The 17,092-nt window shown below is 35.8% G+C and overlaps 1 protein-coding gene across 2 annotated transcripts in view; it reads left to right on the top strand.

The window, feature by feature from the left end:
* Nucleotides 1-2,040: 2,040 nt before the first annotated feature.
* The window catches only part of inpp5a (inositol polyphosphate-5-phosphatase A), a 187,527-nt gene continuing 172,475 nt past the window's right edge, over nucleotides 2,041-17,092 (top strand). For both annotated transcript variants that reach the window (XM_079439461.1, XM_079439462.1), the window contains exon 1: nucleotides 2,041-2,470. In XM_079439461.1, coding sequence (XP_079295587.1) covers nucleotides 2,390-2,470 — 81 coding nt within the window. In that variant the 5' untranslated portion in view covers nucleotides 2,041-2,389. The remainder of the gene's footprint in view (nucleotides 2,471-17,092) is intronic.

The following is a 17,092-nucleotide window of genomic DNA, read 5'->3' as shown; positions in this document are numbered from 1 at the left end:
CATGCATTTCACTTGCTGAAGACAAAACTGAAGGGAAAATGCCCCAAGAACAAGCAGGAACTGAAGACGATTGCAGTAGAGGCCTGGCAGAGCATCACCAGGGATGAAACCCAGCGTCTGGTGATGTCTATGCATTCCAGACTTCAGGCTGTAATTGACTGCAAAGGATTTGCAACCCAGTATTAAAAAGTGAAAGTTTGATTTATGATTATTATTCTGTCCCATTACTTTTGGTCCCTTAACAAGTGGGAGGCACATATGCAAACTGTTGTAATTCCTACACCGTTCACCTGATTTGGATGTAAATACCCTCAAATTAAAGCTGACAGTCTGCAGTTAAAGCACATCTTGTTCGTTTCATTTGAAATCCATTGTGGTGGTGTATAGAGCCAAAAATGTTAGAATTGTGTCGATGTCCCAATATTTATGGACCTGACTGTACATATTGTACTGTATACTGTACATATCTGAAATGTCACTGCTGCGCTGTCTGATCAGATTCAAGACTTCAAAAAGACATGAACAGAAAACAAGTGCAACCTCAAAGACATCAATATTTTGTGTCAGTGTTTTGACCAATTAAATTCAACCAAAAATGAAAATGTGCTGTGAATGCGTTCACCCTCAGGCAATTCAAGATTAGGATGAGTGTGTTTCTTCATCAGATTTGTAGAAATGTGTCTCTGCATCAGTGTCTCAGCAATGGATGCTCTGCAGTGAATGGGTGCCGTCAGAATGAGAGTCCAAACAGCTGATAAAAACATCACAATAATCCACACCACTCCAGTCTCCTGATTCAGACCAGAATACTTTTCACTGGAGGAAGCTAATATTTACAGGTTTTTTCAGGAGTGTGGGCATCCTTCAAACAGGCTTTCTGGGATGCCAGGCAGGTAAAATCCAAGCCGGAAGAGGCTGCACAAGCATATCAAGTGTAAACTGTGGCTAGTACAATAGGACACACACACACACACACACACACGGCTCATGCGCTGCCAGTCCCAGCTGTGCACACTTCGAGTATGTTGTTGGGGTGTGATATTTTCCTGCTTTCCTCAACCGAATGCCATTGAGCCATGGCAGCTTTAAACAGATGCACCATTAGACAGATGGCATGAAATCCCTTCATAGATTAAACAAGAGCACTGGCACTAGCTTATGTGCGTCACCTCAAGAATATTTCACAGAATTCATGTAACGTGCCAATCAAGAGATCTGATCAATTATGAGAGATTTGATCAAAAATCCATTCAAAAAAAGAGTAATATTGTCAACATTATTACAATTTAAAGGAACTGTTTGCTTTTGTTTTAAAATATTTTCTTCTCTTTTTTCACTGTAATGAATGAATAAATAAATAAATAAATAAATAATGATAAATGATAAATAAATATAAAAATAAATAAAAGAATAAGAAAGAATAAAATAAAAAAAGGAAATAACAAATAAAGGGGGGAAAGGTCATACAAAAATAGTATCAGAACTATATTTAATGAAAAGAAATTGTTTTAGCAAGCCATTTATTCTTTTATTTATTTTCTCATTGTTACATTCATTTATTTATTATTTTATAGGCTTAGTAAATAAAATATTCTAATATGCTGTTTTGATGGTCAATTAACATTTATTATCAGTGTTGCTGCTTAATTTGTTTTGTGGAATATTAATGAATAAAATTGATTAATATTGTGGATATCAGGATATCATTTCAGGATTCTCTGTTGAACAGAAAGTTTGAAGAACACCATTTATTTAAAATAAAAATCTCTTGTAGCCTTAAACATTACGGTCTATTTTGATCAGTTTAATGCTTTATTACACACACACACACGCACACGCACACACACACACTCACACTCTCTCTCTCTCTCACACACACACACACACACACACACAGTGTCACGGTTCTTAAAGGGGCACCGCTATGTTGCCCTTTTGAAACCCCTCGCTGTCACTAAGCCAATGGAAACATATAGCTCTTAAAGCGGCAACACCAGTAACGCGTCGCCCCTTTAAGAGCCGCGTTTTCCCATTGGCTCCGTGACGTCAGCGCAGCGCAGGACTCTCTCCAGCAGCGGCGTGTCCTCCCTCAACAAACGCGAGCAATGCGAACCGAACGCCAGCGAAACGCGCTCCGCAGACCGGCGCTCGCCGCGGATTAAACCGGGGAACTCTTCAAATCATGGCGGAGACGGCGGAGAAGTGAAGCCCGACGCGTTGAGTACGCAGCGCGCTCTGATTTCGCGTAGTTACTAGACGCGCAGTATGCAGGAGCCCAGCTGATCGAGACTCGAACCCGCAGCGTTTAGTTAACCCCACGAACCATTGCTCGACTCCAGAATCAGAAGCAGCTCAAATTAGCTCATTAGTCCGGCCCGGCAGCTAATTAATGATGTCGGGGATGAAGCTGGCAGCGCAGGGCGCGGGAATCCTGCTGGTCACCGCTAACGTTGGATCTCTGTTTGAAGATGTAAGTCCAGCTTTATTACTAATTAGCTACTCCTCTTTTCTCCTCATTAGTGCACTTCATGTGATCCTGCTGCAGTAATCTGAGGTAAAGTGTGGAGATTAATGAGAGTACTTGATGAATTAAACCGTTTCTCCTCAGAGTTGAACGGTTATAACGGTTTCTGAAGCTGATCAGGCTGATTGATTGATGGCGGGTTATAATATTCAGATCCGTGCCGGTGGCTGGTTAAACTGGACTAGTTACTGGATAACACGCCTAACTTAACGGTCAGATAGTGAGTTAGATGTTAGTAAATGCGTCTCTCAAATTGGGATGACTTTGTTTGTGTTAAGTATGTCAGCATATGTGGTATAATAATAATTATGTGCTCTGAATCTATATTTAGATTCTATATTTAAAATCTCAAATGGAAAGTTTCCACTCTGTTTCCCAACAGAGTCTGATGCTGTATTGATCAGTCTGATTGATAGATTAATTAGCAGTTTAAGGGCCAGTGTTTGGTTAAACTGTACTAGTTACTGGATAACACGCCTCTTAACTGACAAACAGTGAGTATATGCTGGAAAATAGCCTGTCTCTCAAGTCCATGACATTATTTTTGTTTGTAAATAGAAAAATATATAAGGTTTTCTCCTAAAGACAATTAATGAAGAGAGGGGAGAAAAAAAAAAAAAAAAAATATATATATATATATATATATATATATATATATATATATATATATATATATATATATATATATATACATTGGTTATTTAATTAATTATTATTATAAATGACAACCAGAATAATATATTATTTAATATTATTACTATTATTATTACAATGCACACTCTAAAAAAAATCTGTAAAAATAAAGCACAATATCAGTATTTAGATTTTTCGGTGTTGATTTTTTTCCCCTTGTATTGTGAATCTTTTAGGTCGATGGAAATGTCTGTAAAATTAATGGATAATATCCTGGCACTTAGTTTTTTTTTTTTAAACGGTGTATATTCTGTTGTGAGTGCGATACCATTCAAACTCCTTATCCGGTAATCCTAAAAGAAAATTTCTTGTAAATAAGAGGGCCAAAGGGTGCGAGAGCCTTGTTTAATGTTAGAGACCGTGTTACACAACTTTTTTGATCAAGAATAACTCCTTGTGCACTAATATGTGTGAAATGCCACTCTGGGGCCGTCGGATATCATGTGGTGAAAGAATGCTCTCATACGCCACACAAGCGGATCTGTGACCATCAGTCATATTTACTCTTCTGTCCTTCTCAAACTGTAAAAAAGCTGTAAAACTAGAGCTCATAATCACTCCTGATTCTGTGGCTTAATAGAAATCTCACCTGCTCTATGGAAATGATTACGCAAACCTGTGGTAGATCAGGGTGAGATGGGGTTTAAGCAAATGAGTTCCTGGTGCTTAAGTTATCTGAACCATTAAAGATATTCAAATGCTTGCTTGTCTGTAAACGTGCCAGTACTTCACAGTCAGGTCTTGGGCTGTAATTCTTTGTCGTTTACACTGTGAGAAGTTTAGGCCAGATCTGTTTATTTGATTGCGAAGAGCTCTTACTGTTTTCTTACGCATGTGAAGAGGAACTGTCCCGTACTATCTTTAGAGTTATAAATAGTTGGCCTGTCTTGACCTCTGAACTGCTGTCTTATGAATATCGCTGTTTATCCATTACTTGTTTTACACGAGAGCGCGGCCAAAACCAGCGTGCCGCTTATAGAGTCCTGCATGCACAATTGCACCTAAATATTTAACATGTTCAGACGTCTCGTCCCTCAATGGGCCTTTTGTGCCGCGCGAGCCACAAATGCAAGGATTTTTCCAAGTTACGTGAATGAAGTAAATGACGCCTTTGTCAGCAATCACAAGATGAGGTGTTTAGGGCTGGACGGCTTTCATGGTCTTTGGCAAGTGCTGTTATAAAGCGGTTGAAGTCATCTACTGTAGGCATTTCCCCCTGGTTTCTTCCTGATCAGATGCTCCTGAAGTGCTTCTGGGAAGATGGGAGACATGAAAAGCCGTAATGGAGCTATAGGATGGCATATGCTCTTCAGGATACATAAATGACTTCCCTTTATGGAAATCATCTGGTCTGGCTGGTGTCCAGGCGGATCGACCAGACCGCACAGGTACCGAGATTACGCACATAAATGTGGTTTAATATCACAATGTGTGCAAATAGGGTTTGGAAAGTGTGAGGTCATTGAGATCAGAGTAGCTATAGTGGGCACATTTCACCCCACAATCAAGTTTCTTCATCAGGTTTGTATAAATGTGTCTCTGTATCAGTGTCTCAGCAATGGATGCTCTGCAGTGAATGGGTGCCGTCAGAATGAGAGTCCAAACAGCTGATAAAAACATCACAATAATCCACATCACTCCAGTCCATCAGTTAACATCTGGAGAAGACTAAAGCTAAAACAAATCCAGCATTAAGATGATTTTAACTAAAATACATTGAGTCCATAATCCATAATAACTCTTCCTCCAGTGATAAAGTGTTCTGGTCTGAATCAGGAGAGAAATCTGCACAGATCAAGCACCGTTTAAAACAGTCCAAAGCAGCTCTAAACAAATATGTGTCTGGATTTTGATGTGAGAGACAACAGCAGATGCACTTTTTCACTGGAGGAAGCGTTCTTATGGATTATGGACTCAATGTATTTTAGTTAAAATCATCTTAATGCTCTTGTTATCGTTTATCGAGGAACTTTATATTGCTTGATAATTATCGCTATCGATTTATCACCTAGCCCTATTATAATATAAAAACATTCATAAATCGCGAGATTATATCGTCTGCGATTTGTTTGTGTAGCTTCTCAGTGAACTATGGCTCTCTGTAGTAAATGCTGCTGCATCTGAAAGCACGTGAAAATACCACATTTAATAACATGTTTTTACGCCAAACTCACTTCATAATAAATAAATATATATATCTCTCTCAAGACAACCTGATCACAAAAGAAAGGCTGGAACATAATACTGGACAGTCATTATCAAGTCTATTAGCTCTGTTTCTAGAAATCTCTGTGTTTCTCTCCACACAGCCCACACACGGCTCAGAGGAACATTGGTGGTGACTGTAATTCCCAAAGCCACTTCAGATAATGGCTCGTGCTCATTTACGATGCAACTCACGATAATGTAAAATCCATTATCAATAATCGTAGTAGCTCAACAGATACGCTCGGAGACAAGAGGATCCTTATTCTTCAATCAGCTCCTGCTTTAGAAAATCTCATTTTATGATTCTGAGCACAAAACTCATGAAAACAGCATCTTCAGCTCATGTGCGCTCGGCCTCGATTGATAAAAACACTCATCACAGACTGAACGACCCTCAGATCTAAAAATACGATCACGCTACAGTCATACTCTGAATGACACGGAGAATAACAACACAAGCACGTGCAGAATGAATGGAAAGATGTCTGACAAATAGAGCATGCAAATGTCACACAACACAGATGAACCCTGATAACTCAGTTATTTATAACAGGAATCTCATAATGACTGATCTAGATGGGTTTTGTGGATAAACAGCATTATGAAGTACATTTTTTTTTTTTTTTTTTTTTTCTTCATTTTTAATGAATTAATTATTATTATTTTTTTACAGAGCAGTACAGTATTCCTCTGCAGGCATACAAACACAAATGTCATACACATGCAAACTTGTTTCGTTTGGAATATTCTAGTCTAGCTACTCTAACAAGTGTCACATCTCCACTGATGACTAGGGCTGGGTATCGAGTTCGATACTTTTTAGGCACCGACCGAATTGCCTCGATACCACCGAGTATCGAAAAACGTCTTGTTGTTCGGTACCAAATTTCGATACCTAAGGGGTTAATCTCATCACCGTCAGTGAGCCAATAATCCTGAAGCACTAGGTGTGTTTGACTAGAAGCGGCGCGGCGCTGATTGATCAGTGTTTGATCCGCGAGAGCGATTCGAAAGCGCACGGAGCAGTCTGCTCTCTATATCGTGCAGTTTGTTTACTACACAGACTGAAGCGCGCGTGACGCTCGCGGTGATTTCAGCGTCTGCCGTCTCACTAAATGAGGACATAAACACATGAACAACATCTCCAGAACTGCTCTGAGACTCACTTCATGAGCATTTTACCGTTTGATTTGACGAAAACTAGCGTCAAATCATATACACACAGAACTGTAAAGGTATTCCAGGCAACCCGTCAAGTCACAGTTATTCCATGTTTTAATTTTAATAGTAACCCCCCTTTGTTTGCCAAAATAAATAAACTTTGATTTTCAATAATTTAAAGATAAATTAAATTAATGTTTTGTCTTCATTTGAAAACCAGATACAGAACACAGAATTTCTGAGGAAAAATAAAACATTTCATAAGGCTATTTTAAGAATAAATTTAAATAAACTTAGTTGTTTTTATGCATTCAAATAATTAGACATACTACACCAGAATTTAATAACAATAAAACATGTGGTGAAAGAAAATAAAACACCCACTTATGAAAGTGGATGAAGATTTAAAATTTCTTGAAGTCTTTAACAACCTAGAAATGATGATGTGTTTTAAAATGAACACGCACTAATGTAAACGTAGCCTAACAGATGTGTAAACTGAAAACAATTTGAACTTTATTAAAATTATTTATTTATTGTAGTGATCGACCGATATTGATTTTTTTATAACCGATACCAATTATTTGCATGTCTATGTGCCCGATAACCGATATGCAGAACCGATATTTATTTACTGTTATAAAGTAAATAAATGACTGCGTGAAGTAAGTCCATACTTCACTTTGGTTTTTCCTCCTTTCAGTCATCTTAACAAAAAATGTTTTGAGAATTAGCAGTCTTTCATGCAGGGCTCTAGACTCATTCTTCCCACTGATCTCACTTTTGCGCACGAGCACATAATTTGGTTGCAATTTGTTTTTTGTTTTTGCTACGACATTTGATTAATCAATGCATGCTGATGAACTTTTATCATAGTTTATAGTTATATGGTAACGAAAGTGTTCAACATTCAACTCGTTCTTTTTCATCTGTATTATTTGTGATTTAAATTTTGTGAACAGGAATTCCTTTTTTCGTGCGCTTTTTACTTTCAAATTTGCGATCTTGGTGTCACATTTTACAAGAAAAGATAATTGTCTGTTTTGCTTATATCTATACACCTTTCACTTTTTAAGACTAAAACAAAAGATGGATTCATTGTTATTCTTAATTAAAAAGCGCAACAACAATAAAACAGTACGTTGACAATGACAAACTCTTACATAACATTTATCAACAAAAACGAATAAGACGAGGCATGGCAGGACACACCACATGCTGTACTATATACCTAGTATATTACAGAATGTTTAGCAAACTCTGAGGAAGCAAATAAATATTAATATATATATATTTTTTTTAATTAAGGAAAGCCTCCATAGCATAACGTGAGGTAAACAGCAAAGATAACAAGCTTCTCAAAACGAAAACAAAAAGAAAAGTAAAACTAAACTGGCTGTAGCTGACAGGACTTGCATGTTTTTTCTACAAGAATACCACCACGTTCACCTTCTCTGGTTTAAGAAGCGGTCTTTTACTTTAGTTTGAAAACAAATCCATCCGTTGCGCTCCATCCGCGACGCGCACCTTCACGCTCGTGCTGACGCGGCGGGTATAAACCAGGCTCTACCCACTAAGCGCTCGGCTGAAAGCATCTCTCTTCACGTGATCAGTGGAATCTGACTCCTGCTATAATGTGCTGCGGCTGGCAGCACGCGCTGTATGAAGCAGACGCTTTGGAGCAGCGCAGACCAGGCACTCGTACAAATGCGACCACGTCAAATTTTAACTCGCAAACAATTACCATTTTGGTCGCAGTCTAGAGCCCTGTCATGTTCAATTTAATCTTCGTATTACAACAATAAAAAACATTTTATTTATAAAAAGCTTTAGCAGCAACACTAATATTAGCAGTAAGCAAAATGAACATAGAAAGTCTAATGTTTTCAAATGGAGAAAATAAAGGAAAGGAGTCATATCAACTTCATTTTTAACTACAGTTTTAGTAGGTTTATAAGCTGTTTAATAGGATAAAGAGTGAAGAATAATTCACTGGATAAAGTTAATTCACGGAATAATATTCTCTGGAATATTGGAATATAACAAGCATTGTATTTTATTGCATTTCTCAACTGGCATGCTCTAAATTATGCTGCTGACAGCGCGGTTTATCTGCATTTACACAGAACTATAGGCTACTCAAACTGCCATCGATCGCGGAGATAATAAATAATTAATTTCCATAGAGTTGTATTAATTTAGATGTTTATAAACAAAATAATGGTTATATAGTAAGTGTTAATACAATTTAGGGTGCTTCAAAAAAGTGAATATTGTTAAGTTACATGCGGTGTCCGTGCTGAGCATTTCTTGAGCATCAACCCGCTGAGTGAACTGCAATATGAAAGCGGCTTCACGAGACTAATGATGAGCATATAGACGACAGAGAGAGAATTACATTCAATGCTTTTCTTTCCAACATGCAATCATTCATGGCTGTATTATTTAATTCATGCAAAGTTACGTCTTTATTGGGAGAGGACTTGACGGATTATCTATGTGACTCCGACTTCACGAGACTAATAGACCACAGAGAGAATTAAATTCAGCGCTTTTATTTCCACCATGTGCTAATTCATGGCTGTGTTATTTCAGGCAAAGTTATAGCCTATCTTTATAGGGACAGGGCTTGACAGAGTATCTTATTTATCATATTTCTTAGAGCCAAGTTGCATAAACTATACATCAGGCATTTATGTAATACATCTAATTTGTGCATTAATGCCTGTAATATTAAATAGTTTACTAACTACAGCAAATCAAGTACCTGCACGCCGTTGCTGTCTCGTCTCCCCTCAGATGCGCTGCAATTGCGATCCTGTGCGCAATTCTGAAAACGTCCACAAGATTGCGGTGTTTATCGGGGAATCCGATATTACAAAACCGATATTCGATTATGGAAAAATGCTTAAATATCGGGAAAAATATCGGTAAATCGATATATCGGTCGATCTCTAATTTATTGTGTTGGATATATTTTGTTCCTATGTGCAGTGGCTCAGGAGATGAGGCTTTGAGTCTGTATAAATATCAACAAGCTAAAAAAAATAGTTTTTTAAGATGATGTAATCTTATTAATGGTATCGAAAAAAGTATCGTTCAGGAACCGGTATCGAACTCAAGGTATCGATATCGAAAAATTTTGAACGATACCCAGCCCTACTGATGACACATTTGGATTTTTCTGAAAGAATCTTGTGTAACCAGTTTTCTCTAAAAATATCCTTTAATTAATGATACACTTAACTTCCTGAACTGAGTCACCATGTTTTTTTGTTTTTTTTTACATCTGTACATCTGAAACGAGACGCCACACAAGCAGACAGAAATAATGAGCTATCGAGAGGAAAGCTGGGTATGAAGTGAAGAACCGGCCTTTCTACTAACGTTCTCGTTAAGTTGCGGAAATGTTAATGATTTTTGAACGTTCAAAACATTTAAGCGTTTTGAAAACATTTCTTCTTGGTCATGCAAACATTCCATTTTATCATTTTGCAAATATTATGGGAACGTTACTTTTGCATGTTTTCTGAACATTCCGAAAAACAGGAAACATTTAAAAAACGTTACATGAACATCCAAATAAAGTGTTTTGGAAAAACATTATGATGTATAAATCATGTTTTTGTGCTAATGTTTTGAGCACATTATTAACGTCCAGATAAGTTTGCACAAATGCTCCATTAATGTTACCAAGCGAACATTTGTTTCGTAACTTTGAGAGAACCTTTCCAGAACATCCCCTGTTAGCTGGGACGGCATTACAGAATAACCACTGAATTTTCTGATCAGACATATAATCAATAAGGTGTCATTAAATGATAGGTTTATCTTCTTACTGTTCCAGCAACATTTAGCAAAACTTCGCCATCACATGCATCCTACACAGAAAAGACAATCCCAGAATGCACAGCAGCCAGCTTGGTGAAAAAAATATGGAAAGATGGTGGACACAGCAAGAGAAATGTTGAATGTTGCATGGGGAAAAGATTATTAAAATTAATTAACATGCTAACATTTTTATTTGCCGACAACACGTTAAATCAAAGCTTGGTTTAACATTTGAAAATTTAAATATCAATATTGTAATTTTACAGTAAAATTAAATAATTTTATTACAGTATTTACTTTACAACATTACAATATCTTTATTTTTGTCTAATATTTTTATTTCATAATAATAACAAGAAAAATCACTTCAAATATTTATTATTATTATTATTATTATTATTATTATAATAGCCATATTTAATTGGTCAAAATCAATGTGAAACTCTAGTGGAAAGAAAGTTGATTCTTGTAAAAACTAAACAAGTATGAACTCCCAATTTTTTTTTTCCCCAAAATTGTTCAGGACTTTACACTTCAGAGTAAAGAGTAATTTTTCAGCTTTTTAAATTTTATTTTCTATCTACATGCAATTGCCAACAAAATCACTCCACTAACTCTAAAATTATTTATTATTTCCAAACATAGCTATCCAAGTCACCAGTTAAAAAATTCCTTTGTTTTATATCACAATATGTAAATCACAAAATATCACAGTATCATTTTATTCCACACTGCTCTACAATGTAAACAGCTCACTAGGATCTGAAGCAGAGCTATTATCTCTTCTTATCATCTTACATAGGATAACATTTCCAAATGAAGCCACCTGATATCATCACTGCTGCATCGGTTCTGTTATTAGAACCCAGCAGCTGAGCACAAATAAAGCAGCGAGCCAGTGTCAACAATTACCATCACCAGATAAGACTCGTGTTCATACACACCTTCCTCCCAGTTTTTTAACTGGTGACTTGGATAGTTATGTTTGGAAATAATAAATCATTTTAGAGTTAATGGAGTGATTTTGTTGGCAATTGCATGTAGATAGAAAATAAAAATAAAATTTAAAAAGCTGAAAAATTACTCTTTACTCTGAAGTGTAAAGTCCTGAACAATTTTGGGGGAAAAAAAAATTGGGAGTTCATACTTTAGTTTTTACAAGAATCAACTTTCTTTCCACTAGAGTTTCACATTGATTTTGACCAATTAAATATGGCTATAATAATAATAATAATAATAATAATAATAATAATAATAATAATAATAATAATAATAATAATAATAATAATAATAATAATAATAATAATAAATATTTGAAGTGATTTTTCTTGTTGTTATTATTATGAAATAAAAATATTAGACAAAAATAAAGCTATTGTAATGTTGTAAAGTAAATACTGTAATAAAATTATTTAATTTTACTGTAAAATTACAATATTGATATTTAAATTTTCAAATGTTAAACCAAGCTTTGAGTTAACGTGTTGTCGGCAAATAAAAATGTTAGCATGTTAATTAATTTTAATAATCTTTTCCCCATGCAACATTCAACATTTCTCTTGCTGTGTCCACCATCTTTCCATATTTTTTTCACCAAGCTGGCTGCTGTGCATTCTGGGATTTTCTTTTCTGTGTAGGATGCATGTGATGGCGAAGTTTTGCTAAATGTTGCTGGAACAGTAAGAAGATAAACCTATCATTTAATGACACCTTATTGATTATATGTCTGATCAGAAAGTTCAGTGGTTATTCTGTAATGCCGTCCCAGCTAACAGGGGATGTTCTGGAAAGGTTCTCTCAAAGTTACGAAACAAATGTTCGCTTGGTAACATTAATGGAGCATTTGTGCAAACTTATCTGGACGTTAATAATGTGCTCAAAACATTAGCACAAAAACATGATTTATACATCATAATGTTTTTCCAAAACACTTTATTTGGATGTTCAGGTAACGTTTTTTTAAATGTTTCCTGTTTTTCGGAATGTTCAGAAAACATGCAAAAGTAACGTTCCCATAATATTTGCAAAATGATAAAATGGAATGTTTGCATGACCAAGAAGAAGTGTTTTGAACGTTCAAAAATCATTAACATTTCCGCAACTTAACGAGAACGTTAGTAGAAAGGCCGGTTCTTCACTTCATACCCAGCTTTCCTCTCGATAGCTCATTATTTCTGTCTGCTTGTGTGGCGTCTCGTTTCAGATGTACAGATGTAAAAAAAAACAAAAAAACATGGTGACTCAGTTCAGGAAGTTAAGTGTATCATTAATTAAAGGATATTTTTAGAGAAAACTGGTTACACGAGATTCTTTCAGAAAAATCCAAATGTGTCATCAGTGGAGATGTGACACTTGTTAGAGTAGCTAGACTAGAATATTCCAAACGAAACAAGTTTGCATGTGTATGACATTTGTGTTTGTATGCCTGCAGAGGAATACTGTACTGCTCTGTAAAAAAATAATTCATTAAAAATGAAGAAAAAAAAATGTACTTCATAATGCTGTTTATCCACAAAACCCATCTAGATCAGTCATTATGAGATTCCTGTTATAAATAACTGAGTTATCAGAGTTCATCTGTGTTGTGTGACATTTGCATGCTCTATTTGTCAGACATCTTTCCATTCATTCTGCACGTGCTTGTGTTGTTATTCTCCGTGTCATTCAGAGTATGACTGTAGCGTGATCGTATTTTTAGATCTGAGGGTCGTTCAGTCTGTGATGAGTGTTTTTATCAATCGAGGCCGAGCGCACATGAGCTGAAGATGCTGTTTTCATGAGTTTTGTGCTCAGAATCATAAAATGAGATTTTCTAAAGCAGGAGCTGATTGAAGAATAAGGATCCTCTTGTCTCCGAGCGTATCTGTTGAGCTACTACGATTATTGATAATGGATTTTACATTATCGTGAGTTGCATCGTAAATGAGCACGAGCCATTATCTGAAGTGGCTTTGGGAATTACAGTCACCACCAATGTTCCTCTGAGCCGTGTGTGGGCTGTGTGGAGAGAAACACAGAGATTTCTAGAAACAGAGCTAATAGACTTGATAATGACTGTCCAGTATTATGTTCCAGCCTTTCTTTTGTGATCAGGTTGTCTTGAGATATATATATTTATTTATTATGAAGTGAGTTTGGCGTAAAAACATGTTATTAAATGTGGTATTTTCACGTGCTTTCAGATGCAGCAGCATTTACTACAGAGAGCCATAGTTCACTGAGAAGCTACACAAACAAATCGCAGACGATATAATCTCGTGATTTATGAATTTTTTTTATATTATAATGGGGCTAGGTGATAAATCGATAGCGATAATTATCAAGCAATATAAAGTTCCTCGATAAACGATAACAAGAGTTTGATAAAAGTTTGATATAATGTTTATGATGCAAAGACGGAACAAAAGAGCGCTAGTCATTTGAAGCGCGGCACTCAGAGCGTTTATCCGCTTGGGTCAAAGTTCAAGCAGCGGTGTGAGCTTCACTAGAGCAGATGTGTTACTCACTGAGGAGTTCAGAATAAGTATAAACAGCGCTGTGAGATCCAGCGCTTGAGTTCAAATCTCCATCATTTACCAGATTTACTGTAGTACCAGGGGTTAAATTGGGCCCCATCCACCCATATAACTCTTGTTTTAAATTAATATAAGCATTTATACTTCTGGCTAGTCTCTTTTCTTAAAAAAAAATGTTTAAAGACTGAAATATGAGGTTTATGATTTTAGATCTGTTTTTTGTTTTTGTGAATCCTGTATCTCAACTGTAATTAAATCATGTTTTTACAGTTGAATATGTTACCATAAACATTGCCCTAACCTGCTCATATGGTATTCATTTTTATTTTTAAATTAATTTTTGCAGGTCTTAAAAAAAAGTCTTAAAGTCTTAAATTTGATTGTAAAAATCCTGCAGACAGATGTAGCTTTGCACACTGGCAGCATCTTTTAGTGTTCATAACAGAGGGCTCTCTCAACTTATTATATTTTACAATTTGTCAGTTGATTTTGTAGGCTTTGCATACACACGTGCACCACAGAGCCCCCCCACATATCAACTCCCAATATAACCCCTGTGTAGAATAGGGCTGGGCGATATGACGATATTATCGTATATCGACCATGTCTTGTAAGTATCGCGATGTCGATGTCAACAGTCAGGTAAAAGGCGATTATCAAGAAAAAAAAAGACGAATGATAAACCTAGTAAATTGCAAACACAAAAAATTATAATTTTACATGACCCCATAGTCACCATACAGGTCTTTTTGCATGCAATAATTAAATAATTTAGTAGGAGGGTTGGGAATCGAAAAGCTATTCCAATTTATGAAATCAGATCAGATGGAAGGTCAGGAACCGAATTACCTGTTATAAAATTAAATTTCGATTCTGCTTCTCGATTTCTGTATGCGCATTTATTGTGATTTCAAAAGATTCAACTACAAGAAGACAAAGAAATAGAACTGGCTTCTGCACTCGGGCGCTGTTTTCCGTGCTGCACGCACGCACGCGCACACACATACATACACACACACACACACACACACACACACACACACACACGCCGCCTCTTATATACACGAACATTGGACTCAGCTCTCTTTCGCGCATTCTTACACATTTGAATGGACAAATACACACAGAATGATATCAAAATATCCCATAAATACAATCGGTTATGTCTTAAGTGAACTTAAAGAGTTGAGAGAGAATACAAGGGTGCATTGGATCCGTGCATTGACAGCAGCCGCCAGTCATTAATGTTAATCAAAGAACAAAAGAAAAGAAAATCCCTCACTGATCTTGACTGAATCACTTTTGTAACCTCGGTTTATATTTTATTTGTCGTTTTTCAGCGCTGACTACCATAATGGCAACGTGCATCTGTGTATGCGATTTTGGAGATGCGTTCCAATCCTATTTATCCTTATTTAGGGTATAGACCTATTCTATTTTGATCTGCCTAGGCCTATCTCAGCATGCACGCGTTCGGAGTTTCGGCAGCCCAACACTGAAAATTATATTGTGGGCATTGTATTTTGAATAATAAAACAAAAATTATAAAAATTAAAATTTAAAAATTACCCCGCTTCTAAATAAAAAGTAGTTATTTTTATTTAGTTAAAAACGGACCAAAAGAGACCTCTGAACTAGGCTACCGGAAAAGAAAAAAAACCCTCAACGTTTTGCTCAGAATTCGTTTTTAATCCCTGCGTGATTTTAGTCATACATGATAAATATCAAACAGCCTACGTTATAGCTTGACTACAAGTTTTAAAACAACGCAACAATTGTTGTATTCAAGGACATTATACTTACCATCATGAAATGTCTACACAGTGCCAAAAAGAAAGAGAGACATCGGAAAATAGGCATATTTTATTCAAGATATTAAATTAATGAATGAATGGAGGCATTTATTAAAGACATCAACATGCATTTATCATGTCCAACTTCACCATGATGAACTTAAAATTGGGTTCTATTATTTTTCCTCAACAGTTCTCCTCAAAAAACAAAATTCTTTTCAAACTTGATAAGAACAGAATGGAAATTATTAGCAACACAGTAAAGCTAATGTTTTCTGTTAGTTTAAACACAAACTATGGAAAAGTAAAAACGAAACTTTAATGTGGCAATAATTAAGACCAAACTGAACTGTGTTTATGGTGCATGTCGGCAATGTTGTCTCGGCTGGGGCGGGGCGTGGTGGAGGTGGAGCTTGGGTAGACGATATTATCGGATATCGCGATTATTTTTTACGGCAATTATCGATAATATATTTTTGACATATCGCCCAGCCCTAGTGTAGAACAAACTGCATCATGGCATTGTGTCAGAAATGTGGGTGTTCGTGTTGAATTTTATTATATTATTAATGTAGACGTGTTAAATGTATTGAATGAGGAGTAATGGAATATAATTACAGTATTTTTTTTGTGATTAAGCGTTTGTTTTTAGACAAAATGTGTCTAGACTACTGTTTTTCATACAAATACCTAGAAGCCACATTACATTTTTACCATGGTATTGAGGTTAGTGGTGTGCGATTTATTGAGAGGGGAAAAAAAAAAAAAGGATATCTCTATTTTTTTTTTCCTTTTTTTTTTTTTTCGATAATGATAATTAGACGATATTTTGCTGAGTGTGTTATTGTGCTGATATCTGACTACCGTGGACAGCTGCAGTTTTTGATATTGTTCATATTCTGTGTGGTCAGTCCACATCAGTGATTTAATTAATCTTTTCATTTAAATTTAACTTGATTTTTACCTTTTAATAAAGCTATTTTTTTTCTAAAAGTGTACATCTTTTGAGTCAAATTGTTACATTTAATCAGTCAATTAAGATAATACACATTTAGGCTGTTATCAAACAAATGAAACCAGACTCCTCAAAATGAATCTTTGCACAAGTTGCATCTGAAGTGGCATTTAGATGTATTTACACACTATTTAATGCAGCTCAGAGGGACATGGAGTGCTTTAACCAGTTACAAATGCATAATATTTTGACATTTTAAACATAAAACATTGAATACTGATATTTAAAATGATTTTAAAAATGAAAATAGACTTTAAATGTGAAATTAAAACCGCCAGTAGGTGGTTGCTCAGAGATGCAAAACAGTGCTGTAGCTGTTTGGAATAATTTTTTGTCGGTGAAATGGAGCAAA

This window comes from Barbus barbus, assembly GCF_936440315.1.
Source record: "Barbus barbus genome assembly, chromosome: 18".
Classification (NCBI taxonomy): domain Eukaryota; kingdom Metazoa; phylum Chordata; class Actinopteri; order Cypriniformes; family Cyprinidae; genus Barbus; species Barbus barbus.
The sequence above is the reverse complement of the archived record's forward strand: the minus strand, read 5'-3'. Positions and strand labels throughout refer to the sequence as shown.